Genomic DNA, 11196 nt, shown 5'->3' on the forward strand with positions numbered 1-11196 from the left:
GTCATTTCTTTTACTTTGGTTGTAGACCCTTTGTATGAGCAAAACTCTTTTGGACCTCGGTTTCCTCATTTGTCAAATAAGGAGTTTTGGACCAGGTGACCCATATAGTCCCTCCCAGTTTTAAATGCATGGCAATAAGAACATGGAGAAAAAGAAAACATGTTAATATATAATAAAGATTATACTCTCTTTTGCTGAATCAGAAAAATGAAGAATTTTCTGTTCATGTTTTATAATTTAGATAAAACCATCTGTGGGCAAAGCATTCTGGGGAATTGAATGCTTCCTCTCTGCTTATAAATTTACCTAGCATTCACTTTTTACTGATTAAGGTATACAACCTCAATAATTTTTTTTTAAACCCTTAGAACTTTTGTCTTAGGATCAATATTGTGTATTGGTTCCAAGGTAGAAGAGCAGTAAGGATTAGGCAATGGGGGCTAAGTAACTTGTCCAAAGTCACACATTAGGAAGTGTCTGAATCCAGATTTGAACCCAGGACCTCTGATTTCTAGACATGACTCTCAATCCTCTGAGCCACCTAGCTGACCCCCTCAAGTGACTCTTTGTATAATTTATTATTTTATGGTTGGGCTTCACTAGAAATGACCAATTAGAAAATAATTTTTTCTAAATACTATAGTTATTTTCTTCCCTTTCATTCTTGACTAGATAACTTCTTGCCAAACTAACCAATTTGTTCTTCAAATTCATTATTCCATTTCTTACTTCCATTTCTTTTCATACTCTTTCTCCACATGTATAGAACACACTCCCTTCTTAAATCCTCCATCTCTAGAATGAATCCTTAGCTTCTTTTAAGTCTCAGTTCAAGTGTCTCTCCTGAGCTTCCCTGCTACTTTTTAGTGCTTTTTACTTTCTTAGAAGATCATGAGTGATCTTATCCATTTAGATGTTGTCTTTCTCCCCAAAGATTTTTGTTTGTATATCCCCAACATCTAGCACATATTTATCTTTTATGATGCTTAATAAATGCTTTTCTGATTGGATTGAATTATTCTAATATAGTGACTCTCATACTTTTTGTTCTCATGTCCCATTTATTCTCTTAAAAATTAGTGAGGAGGTTGCTAGATAGAGCACCAGACCTGGAGTCAGAAGGACCTAGTTTCAGATCTGGCCTCAGACATTTCCTAGGTGTGTGACCCTAGGTATAACCCTGTGTTTTAACCCTGATTGCCTAGCCTTTACCACTTTTCCGATCTTAAAATTGATACTAAAACAAAAGATATGGGTTTAGAAAAAAACATGTATTGAGGGATATGTATATATCGGCCTCTGAACTTTTGTTTTATATGTGTTGTATCTATGGATATTTGTCATATTCAAAATTAAACATCTTAGCATTATTATAAAAATAGTTTTGACCTTCAGACTCCCTAAAAGGTCTCATGGACCCTTGGGAATTCCTGCACCACACTTTGAGAATCATGGATCTAGGAAGTATTTGACCCAAGCCATTAAGAGCATTTGAAGGTAGAAATTCAGACCGATGTGGACTAGAAACTAACCATAGAACTAGCAAGTGTACAAATGAGCTTATGGATGTCATATTTTGTGGTGTTCTTTCTAGGTTAGCATCACAGATTATGTGGTGTTTGACCAGTGCAGCTTGTTTCAGACAATAATTCATGCCACACACACAGTAGCAACAGCTGCACAAGCTCCTGTGGAGAAAGTGGCAGACAAACTTCGAATGGCATTCTGGTCACAGCAGCTTCAGTGTCAGCCAAGCCTGCTTGGTGTCAACAATAGTGGTGTTTGGATCTCATCAGGCAAGAATGAATTCCATGTAGCAAAAGGAAGTCTAGTAGGTCAGTGGTTTGTTTTTTTATCCTTTCTTTTTTTTTTTTTTTTTAAGTTGGCCTCATTCTAAAAGTAAGTACCAAAAGATAAGTTTTAAACCCTCAAATGAAAAAGAGATGTGGCTTAAAGATGGTGGTTTGAGGGCAATTTAGTAGAAGAGAGTCCTAAAGTTGTATAATTACTCTTCATTTTTAAAAACCTGAATTTTTTGCTTGAAATATCAGTATCTTGATGGTAAGTGATGAATTGTCATCAGAAATGTATTATGGGGGGCAGCTGGGTAGCTCAGTGGATTGATAGTCAGGCCTAGAGACAGGAGGTCCTAGGTTCAAATCCGGCCTCAGACACTTTCCAGCTGTGTGACCCTGGGCAAGTCACTTGACCCCCATTGCCCACCCTTACCACTCTTCCAACTATGAGCCAATGTACAGAAGTTAAGGGTTTAAAAAAAAAGTTAAAAAAAAAGAAATGTATTATGATATTTTATGAATAATAGAGCAACTCCTAAGTAATTGTCTTATGAATTTTATGTTTATGTGAGGAAAAACTCACCCAAATGACAAACTTTATAAGATCCTGAGGTGAAATATTATATTTCCAGTAGGAAAAAAATAGTGCCACTAAAAAAATAATAGTTCCACTGCTTAAAATGGAACAATTGAGAAGACTCTCCAGGTAGTTTTATAAATTAAAATGTACTCAGTTCATTTTCTGTGAGTGAATCACTTTTGTTGTGAATTTGCCATAGTACTGAACCCTTCTGAACTCTCTTTCCTCTCCCTAGCTCTCAAAAAGATGAGTTCTTGAGCATCTTGTATGTATCTATCTTGACGATATTCTCAAATAGACATAAAACTTGAGACCCGTTTAAATTTTTTTTAGTTAAAAAAATTTTTCCAATCATATTATTAGCATTTTATTCTGAAGATTGATTTTAAGACAGAATTTAAGATAATGTTAAAAATAAAAATACAGAATATACTCATTAAATAATTATGTTCATTAAATAAAGAATAAGGGAAATAGAGTCCCTTCTGGAATTACTGAAACAAGATCTGTGATCTTGAACATTCATATACTTTCAAAAGGAAAAAAAAAGAAATCATATCAATATAAATTGCCTCTTAATCACATATAGCTATAGTAATAACCAAATTATTTTATTCTCCTGAAATTAGTTTTGATCCTAAAATTGTGATTTGTTTTTTAAAAGATACAATGCTAGAAATTCAATGAGATTTAGAGGTCTGTAATAAAATAGTAATCTTGATAATACTAGATAATCTCCAGTTATCTGTGAGAAGACTTGGTTAATTAAAAACCAGATAAGAAGAGGAACAAAAATGATTAGTTTTTTTTAATTGTTTCCAGGGACGTACTGGAATAATGTTGTTCCACGAGGTACTGCTTCAGCAACAAAATGGATATTTGTGTTGGCTTCTGCTGCACCTACTAAAGAAGGTTGGTCAGTTTTTATTTAATTAAGAAATTTAATGCATAGGCTAGTTTATAAATAAATTCAAGCAAAATTTTATTTTTTTTTACCTGATAATGAATGGTGTCATCTTACAGGCATCACAAATACATACACAGATAGGATGATGTAGTTTTCAAAATATTATTATTATTAGCCATGTCCACGGGCAAAATAATACTAGCCACATAAAGTAGTTTTAGATATGGCTATCCAAGGGAGCCAGTGCTTGAGAAAAAAAATCAATTTTCCTAAAATTGATTTATATCTAAAAGCACAGTACCTTTATCCCTTTTACAGGGATAGACAGAGTTTGTCTGAAGTGGGCACCAGATGATTTTCATTGGCACACAAAAAATACTCCTCAGTAAATTTGAAGAGTAGGTGAGTTTTGTCCTCCCCAACTCTTTTTTTGTACCACTTTCTTACTTCCTGGCAGCCTCTAACATAGCCTTAAGCATCCTTGACTTTATTTTCTCTCTGGCTATCCAAATGTCTTTGTTACTTCCACTCAGACCAGTCCCACTAGAGGTGTCCTTTGCATTTTTCTGTCCTTTGAAATTTCTTTATCATATCATAACCTCCTATCCTTGTGTCTCTCTCATTCCTAAACTTTTTCTCAGTCCTTAGTGTGACCTTCAGTCTCTTAGGCTTCCTGTCTATCATTCTTGTCTTGCTCCACTTTCCTCCCTTCACAGTCTTGACTCTTTGATCACTTCATCTGTATACATTCTCCTACTCTGGAATCTCTTGATCCCTTCTTCTATACTCATGCCTTATTCCAATCCTTGATTACCACACTCTGCCCCCTATATGCTTTCCTGATTCTTACTCAGTTTCTACTGAAAACTATAGGAGAAAATTGCACATAAAAAACCAAACATGTTATCTAATCTCAATTGTACCCTTAATTGATAAGCTGTAATACTTATGTTCTTACCAGATTGACTCTATCACAATAGTCACAGTGGATAATCCAGGTCTGTCTTTAAGACATCAGTTTCACTTCCTTCTTCCTCTCAACAAGAAACTTCATCTCCTACTTTGTTATAAAATAGAGGCTATTTGCTTTGAGTTCATCATGAACTTTTCAAAACTCTTCTACTTGAATTCCTGGTTTGTTCCAATCTCTGAGAAAAAGCTGGCCCTTTGTCTTGTCAGAGCCATCCTCATTACTCTATTTGTGCCCTTGATCCCATTGTCTCCTATCTTTTTTGGGAACTTTTCTTTCTAGATCATTTTCTTTCTGTATCATCTTCATTCTATTGTTTACCAATATACCTGTCTCCCCAACTGTTAAAATACCATTGCTCCAGAAACTCTTGCTCTCTCTCTTCCTTTACATTTTTCAGCCCAAATCCTGGAATGCGTTGTTTACACACTTGTTATTTCATTTCTTTGCCTCCTGTGTGTTTTGTGTGTGAGAGAGAGCTCTTTTTTAATGATGAACTTAACAATAACTAATAAACATGAAAATAATAAACATGAACTTAACAGTAACTAATAAACATGAAAATAATAAACATGTGAAACTGAAATTCTCTTATGTATAATTTGTTTCTTTTTAAATGCTTATTAAATTTAACATGGGAGGAACAAAATTGCCCTGTTTGTGGTGCCTGAATTTCTTTTCATTTTATTTTTTTGTAGTTATTACATGCTTTACCAATGCTCTTTTCTTTTTTTTTCTCTTTCTGTAACTACCCACTGACTTACCCTTTTTACCCCAAATAGAAGTCCTCCCTTGAAACAAATAAAGTTGTTCAAGAAAACATTTCTTCACACTGGAAATGTGTGAAAATATGTCTTATTCTGTAATTCTAGTCCATCATCTTTCTTTTAAGAGGTAGCTGGCATATTTTATTATTGATCTGAAGTTGTGATTAGTTACTTCATTGACTAAAATTGCATAATCATTCAAAGTTATTTTCTGCTACATTACTGTGTCCATAAAAATTGTTCTCCTGGTTCCATTCCTCTTCCTCTCTGTTCTTATAAATATTTCCCTTGTTTCTCTGAGTATCATCTTCATTATTTCTTATTGTATAGATTCATTATTTCTTATCATGTATAGCTTTCCACTCGTAAAAAACCCTGATGTTTTTTTCATAATTGATGGAGACCCACTTTGTTTCCAATTCTTTGATACAATAAAAAGTACTGCTATAAATATTTTTATACTTAGAGAACCCTTTCCTTCTGTCTTTGATCTTTTTTGTGGTTTATGTCCACCTTTCACCAACTCTCGCCTATGACAACTTCAAGAAGCTGTAGCATGCACAATGGCCACATCTCAGTAAAACTGCCTGAGCTGAAGCAAGAGTTGTGGAGCACTTCTAGCTTAGTCAGACATCAAAGATGCCAAGGTCATCCAATAGGCCATTAGAAGTCATCTTGATTTTTGTCTTGCCACTGGACTTTGATGACTGGAAGAGAGATTGAAGCCAATCACTTTGTACAACTCTGTCTCACTTAAATCCAACTTGTGCCTGAGTCAAGACATCACTCGTGCTGTCATTAGTCTTCGAAATATGAAGGATGAACAACAAGGAACATCTGTTTTTTAGCCCCTTTTAGTCTAGCATTCGATCCCAATACTGGACTGAAATTATTTTCTTTTGGGTTACAATCTATCTTTTAGCTTCTTACTTCTCTGGCTCTTTTAACTCTGACCTTATTTGATTTGACCATTCTTTATCATTGGACACCATTAGTTACCTTCTCTTTTTGGATAGTATCTCTTCTCTTGACTTTACAGACAGTTCACTTAGTTTTCTTACCACCTTCCTGACCACCTCTTTACTAACCTAAAGGGTCAGCATTCATTTCCTACCTACTAAACATGGATGGCCCCAGTGCCCAGTCTTGGTACCTCTACACCATATTCTCTCTTAATGGTTTCATCAATTCTTATAAATTCAGTTCTTATTACAGTTTATTATTGCTCTTTTTGACCTTGCTCTCACTTTCCAATGACCCCCTGCCCATAATATAAGTCTTCCTTTTAATAACAAAAAACAGTTAAGCAAAATAAACAACACATTAGCTGTTACTGAACATGAGTGACTTATTTTTCTCTTTAGTCAGACACAACTCTGCTGAGAAGGGGGCCTAGCCCTACCAACATTCTTTTGAACTCAATTAGTCACTTCATTGATTAGAATTTTTAAATCTTCTCATGTTTTATTCATTATATTATAATTATTATGTTGTGTTGTATTATGTTATATCATATCATATTATATTCATGTTGTGTTCATTGTGCAAGTTTTTCTGGTTCTTTTTTTACTTTACTCTGCATCAGTTCATACCAGTATTCTCAAGTTTCTGAAACACTAGATTTCTCTGTCCAATTGCTTCAGGGTCTTACTTACTTAGTCTTTTCCTTCAATCAGCTTTTTACATTTGTAACCAATACCAAATAGTTTTGACAATTAATGCTTTAATAATGAACAGGAACCATTTTCTTTTGGGATTCATATCAGTATATAACACAGTATCTTACAATTGAATTGAACTATATTTTTAGGATTTTGTTTATGCTAAAAGGTATAAGAAAGGTAAATAAGTTTGTAGAAAATAAAATGTTTTACCCAATAGATAAATAGTTATACCTATATTAAGGAAATTCTCTAAAGGAGAAGCATAAATTGTCAGGTTGCCTGAAATTTTATTTTCTAATAACCAAAGAAAAGCAAATTAAAGTAGTCTTAAAGGTACTGTCTTATGCCCATTAAGTTGGCAAAGGTAGTTAAGACTAATAGTTCAAGATTAATTGGAGGGGCAGCTGGGTAGCTCAGTGGATTGAGAATCAGGCCTAGAGACAGGAGGTCCTAGGTTCAAATCTGGCCTCAGATACTTCCCAACTGTGTGACCCTGGGCAAGTCACTTGACCACCATTGCCCACCCTTACCACTCTTCCACCAAGGAATACACAGAAGTTAAGGGTTTAAAAAAAACAAAAACAAAAACAAAAACAAAAAAAGATTAATTGGACTGTGGAAAGACAGGATCTTTATTCTGGTTGTAATTATCTATGAATTGGTACAGTCTTTTTGGAAAGCAATATGACATCCAAAATGAGCTACAAAACTATGCATACTCTCAACAACATAAAGGATATTAAGCAAAAATAGTGCTAGAACCAATAATATTTATAGTAAAATTATAAGGAAAACCTGTCTGTCCACTGAACCATCAGCTGCTTTTAATTGGCATTTTTGTAGTCATCATAGAAGTATTATTCCAACTGACAGAGTCTGAATACAGAATACTATATTTCTTGTTTTTTTTTTATTTGTGATCTCTTCCCCAAAAAAGATTAATGTGGAGAAATGCTTTACATGATTGTACTTGTAAAATCTATATCAGATTGCTTACTCTCTTAGGAATGGGGAGGGATGGAGAAAGAGAATTTGGAACTCAAAATTTTTAAAAATATTTAAAATATTGTCTTTACATGTAATTGGGGAAAAAATAAAATATTTTTAAAAAGGAAAAAATTATTCCCTTAGTTCTGCTTAGATAAGACCCTGCAAACTGGCAAAGATGAGAAAAGATGGGGATAGTCAGTGTTGGAAGAGTTATGGAAAAAGAGGCATATGAGTGCATTGTTGGAAAGCATTTTGAAATTATATAAAGTGACTAAAATATCCATACCCTATGACTCAGAGATTCCACTACTAGGTTTACATACAGGTCATTAACAAGAATAAATTTCTCATATATCTCAAAATTTTAATAGCAGCACTTTTTGTGGAGGTAAAGAATTAAACGCAACAATTGGATGTCCATAATTTGGGGAATTGCTGAAAAATGGTAGTACATAAATGTGATATTACTGTCCTATAAGAAATGATGACTATGATAAATACAGAGAAGCATAGAAAGATGTATGTGATCTGATGCAGAGTAAAGTAAGGAAGGCCAAGAAAACAATATACACAGTTATGACAATAATCTAAGTAGAACAATTACAAAACAATCAAAAGTGAACATTACAATGGGGGAAGTGGAGAAGGAAGCGATTAAATCTCAGAGAGGGGAAAACATTCACATTCGGCCTAGTATACAAATTTGTCTTACCCTAAAGGAAAGTAGGAAGGAAAAGGGATTAGAAAAAGAGAAGGAACAAAAACAGTTTTGAGTACAGACAGGGTCAAAGGAGTTATAGAATTGAATAAACAGATTGAAATAGGATGGAGGGAAATACACAATAGTCATAACCCTGAAAAAAATTAATGGAAAGTTGTGTTTTTTTCCCTTGATAAAGGCTTCATTTGTCAAACCTGTAGAGAACAGTGTCAAATTTATAAGAATGCTAGTCATTCCCCAAAGATAAATGGTCAAAACATATGAACAGGTAGCTTTGAGACAAAGTAATCAAAGCTACCAGTAGTCATGGAAAAAGCATCATTGAATGGAGAAATGAAAACAGAAAGAACCCTAAGGTACCATCTCACACTGATCATATTGGCTAATATGAAAAAAAGTGACAAATGTTGCAGGAAATGTGGGAAAATTGAGATACTAATGCGCTGTTGTAGAATTGTGAACTGCTTCAACAATTCTGAAGAACAATTTGGAACTATGTCTTAAGGGCTCTAAAACTTTATCCTGTAAGCCAGCAATAACCCTAATAGAGCTATATCCCTAAAAGATAAAAAAAAAAGGAAAGGAAAGGAACCTATATTACAAGAATATTTATTTATTTTATGTTGGAAAAGAATTGAAAATTCAATTTAGGGTTAGCCCTAAATTGTGGTATATGATTGTGATGAAATATTATTGTGAAATAAGAAATTATAATCAGGATGCTCCCATAAAAACCTGGAAAGATTTACATGAATAAATTCAAAGTTAAATAAATTGTGTATAGTAACAGCAATATTGTAAGATGATCAATTGTGAATAAATTAGCTATTTCAGTAATATAATGAACAAAGATAATTCTGAGGAATTTATGACCATGATGAAAATTGTATCCACCTCCAGAAAAGGATCTATGAACTCTAAATGCAGATCAATGAATACTTTTTTAAAACTTTCCTTATTTCACTTGTTGGTTTTGGATTTTTAAAAATCTGTTTTCTTTCACAACTTGACTAACATGAAAATATGTTTTGCATGATGGCACATGTAAAACCAATATCAAGTTACTTGTCATCTCAGGGATAGGTGTATGCAGAGACGAAGTGAGAGAGTTTAGAACAAAATTTTTTAAAAGAATATTAAAAGTGTTTTTATATGCAATTGAGAAAAATAAAGTATTCAATTAATAAGAAACAATTTTAAAAAGTGAACATTACAAAATTACAAATAATAAGCATGGCTCCAAAGAAGAAATGTGAAATCTCTTTTGTGAAGGTAGAAGTTCCACAGATATGGTACACTGTATATATTTTCAAATTTTTTTTGATATATTGATTGGTTTTGTTGATTTTTTTTCCCTCTCTGTTTTTTCTTTTGAAAAATTATTGGTTATATGGGGTGACTTTCTGGGAGAAAGGACAAAGGTAAGCAGAACGATACTAGAATAAATTTTGGTGGTATAAAAACCAAAAGATAAAATTTAGTTTTAAAAAATGGGTCCCAATCCCTAGGGCATCAAGTATCAAGCTAGAGGACACATACACAAGTAGCTAAGTGCTTTGGAGAGGTAAAGAAAAGCCCTATGTGACATGTAAAAGGGGAAGAAGGCCTTTTTTTTTTAATCTGTTGCCTTTCACTCTAGCTGTGTTGGCAGCAATGTTTCAAATGAACCTGATGTTTGAGTTTGAGTTTGCTAAGCATTAGAAGGATAAGTGGGGGCAGAGGTCCTAAGTTCACATCTGGCCTCGGATACTTCCCAGCTGTGTGACCCTGAACAAGTCACTTGACCCCCATTGCCTGACCCTTACTGCTCTTCTACTTTGGAACCAATATACAGTATTGATTCTAAGACAGAAGATAAGGGTTTAAAAAAAAAAAGAAGTATGATAAGTAATAGAAGTCACCAGCAAACTTATATTTTAGTCAATGACTATACAATCTTTCTAGATAGTTTGCTTGACATGTACAAAGCACAAAAGTAAAACACTTTCTTGCTCTACATTTAGGCCAGATGACTCACTTGTGAATGGTGGCTTAACAATAAATGTGGTTATTTCCCTCTCCCACAGGAAGCTTTTTGTGGCTGTGTCAGAGTGCCAAGGATCTGTTTTGTGTGAGTGACCAGAATCCACAGTTCCGTCCTTCTACAGTTCAGCTTCCTCCTGACACTGAAATGATAGCATACTCTGCCTGCCAGGATGCCATATGGGGCTTAGATAGCTTTGGGCAAGTGTTTATCAGAACATTGTCCAAAAGCTGTCCAACAGGAATGCATTGGATGAGGCTGGACCTTTCTCAGCTAGGTATGACTATTGACTTATTTTTCTTTAAATTATGATTTAAATCATCTACCATGCTGTAGACATAATCTGATATGGAGCAAAGAATGTTGAACTTAGAATCCAGAGATCTTCATATTTTGGCTCTGAAGCTTCCTAGATATGTGACCCTAAAGAGGTGACTTTATTTTATTTTTTAAAAAAATAGTAGCCATGGGGGCAGCTGGGTAGCTCAGTGGAGTGAGAGTCAGGCCTAGAGACAGGAGGTCCTAGGTTCAAACCCGGCCTCAGCCACTTCCCAGCTGTGTGACCCTGGGCAAGTCACTTGACCCCCATTGCCCACCCTTACCACTCTTCCACCTATGAGACAATACACCGAAGTTAAAGGGTTTAAAAAAAAAATAGTAGCCATATTTGTACCAACCTGCTTCATTGGGTGATTTGGGGGAAAACATTTTACAAAATCTTAAACTGTTAAACAAATGTCTTTATTATTATTATTATTATTATTATTATTATTATTAT

At 34.2% G+C, this 11196-nt stretch overlaps 1 protein-coding gene across 1 annotated transcript in view; it reads left to right on the forward strand.

Annotated features, from left to right (window-relative positions):
* The window catches only part of TECPR2 (tectonin beta-propeller repeat containing 2), a 115000-nt gene that overhangs the window by 39047 nt on the left and 64757 nt on the right, over window positions 1-11196 (forward strand). Inside the window, exons 13-15 of the mRNA XM_044664623.1 lie at window positions 1595-1835; window positions 3199-3288; window positions 10462-10695. Coding sequence (XP_044520558.1) covers window positions 1595-1835; window positions 3199-3288; window positions 10462-10695 — 565 coding nt within the window. The remainder of the gene's footprint in view (window positions 1-1594; window positions 1836-3198; window positions 3289-10461; window positions 10696-11196) is intronic.

The sequence above is a fragment of the Gracilinanus agilis genome, chromosome 2 (assembly GCF_016433145.1).
Source record: "Gracilinanus agilis isolate LMUSP501 chromosome 2, AgileGrace, whole genome shotgun sequence".
Lineage (NCBI taxonomy): Eukaryota > Metazoa > Chordata > Mammalia > Didelphimorphia > Didelphidae > Gracilinanus > Gracilinanus agilis.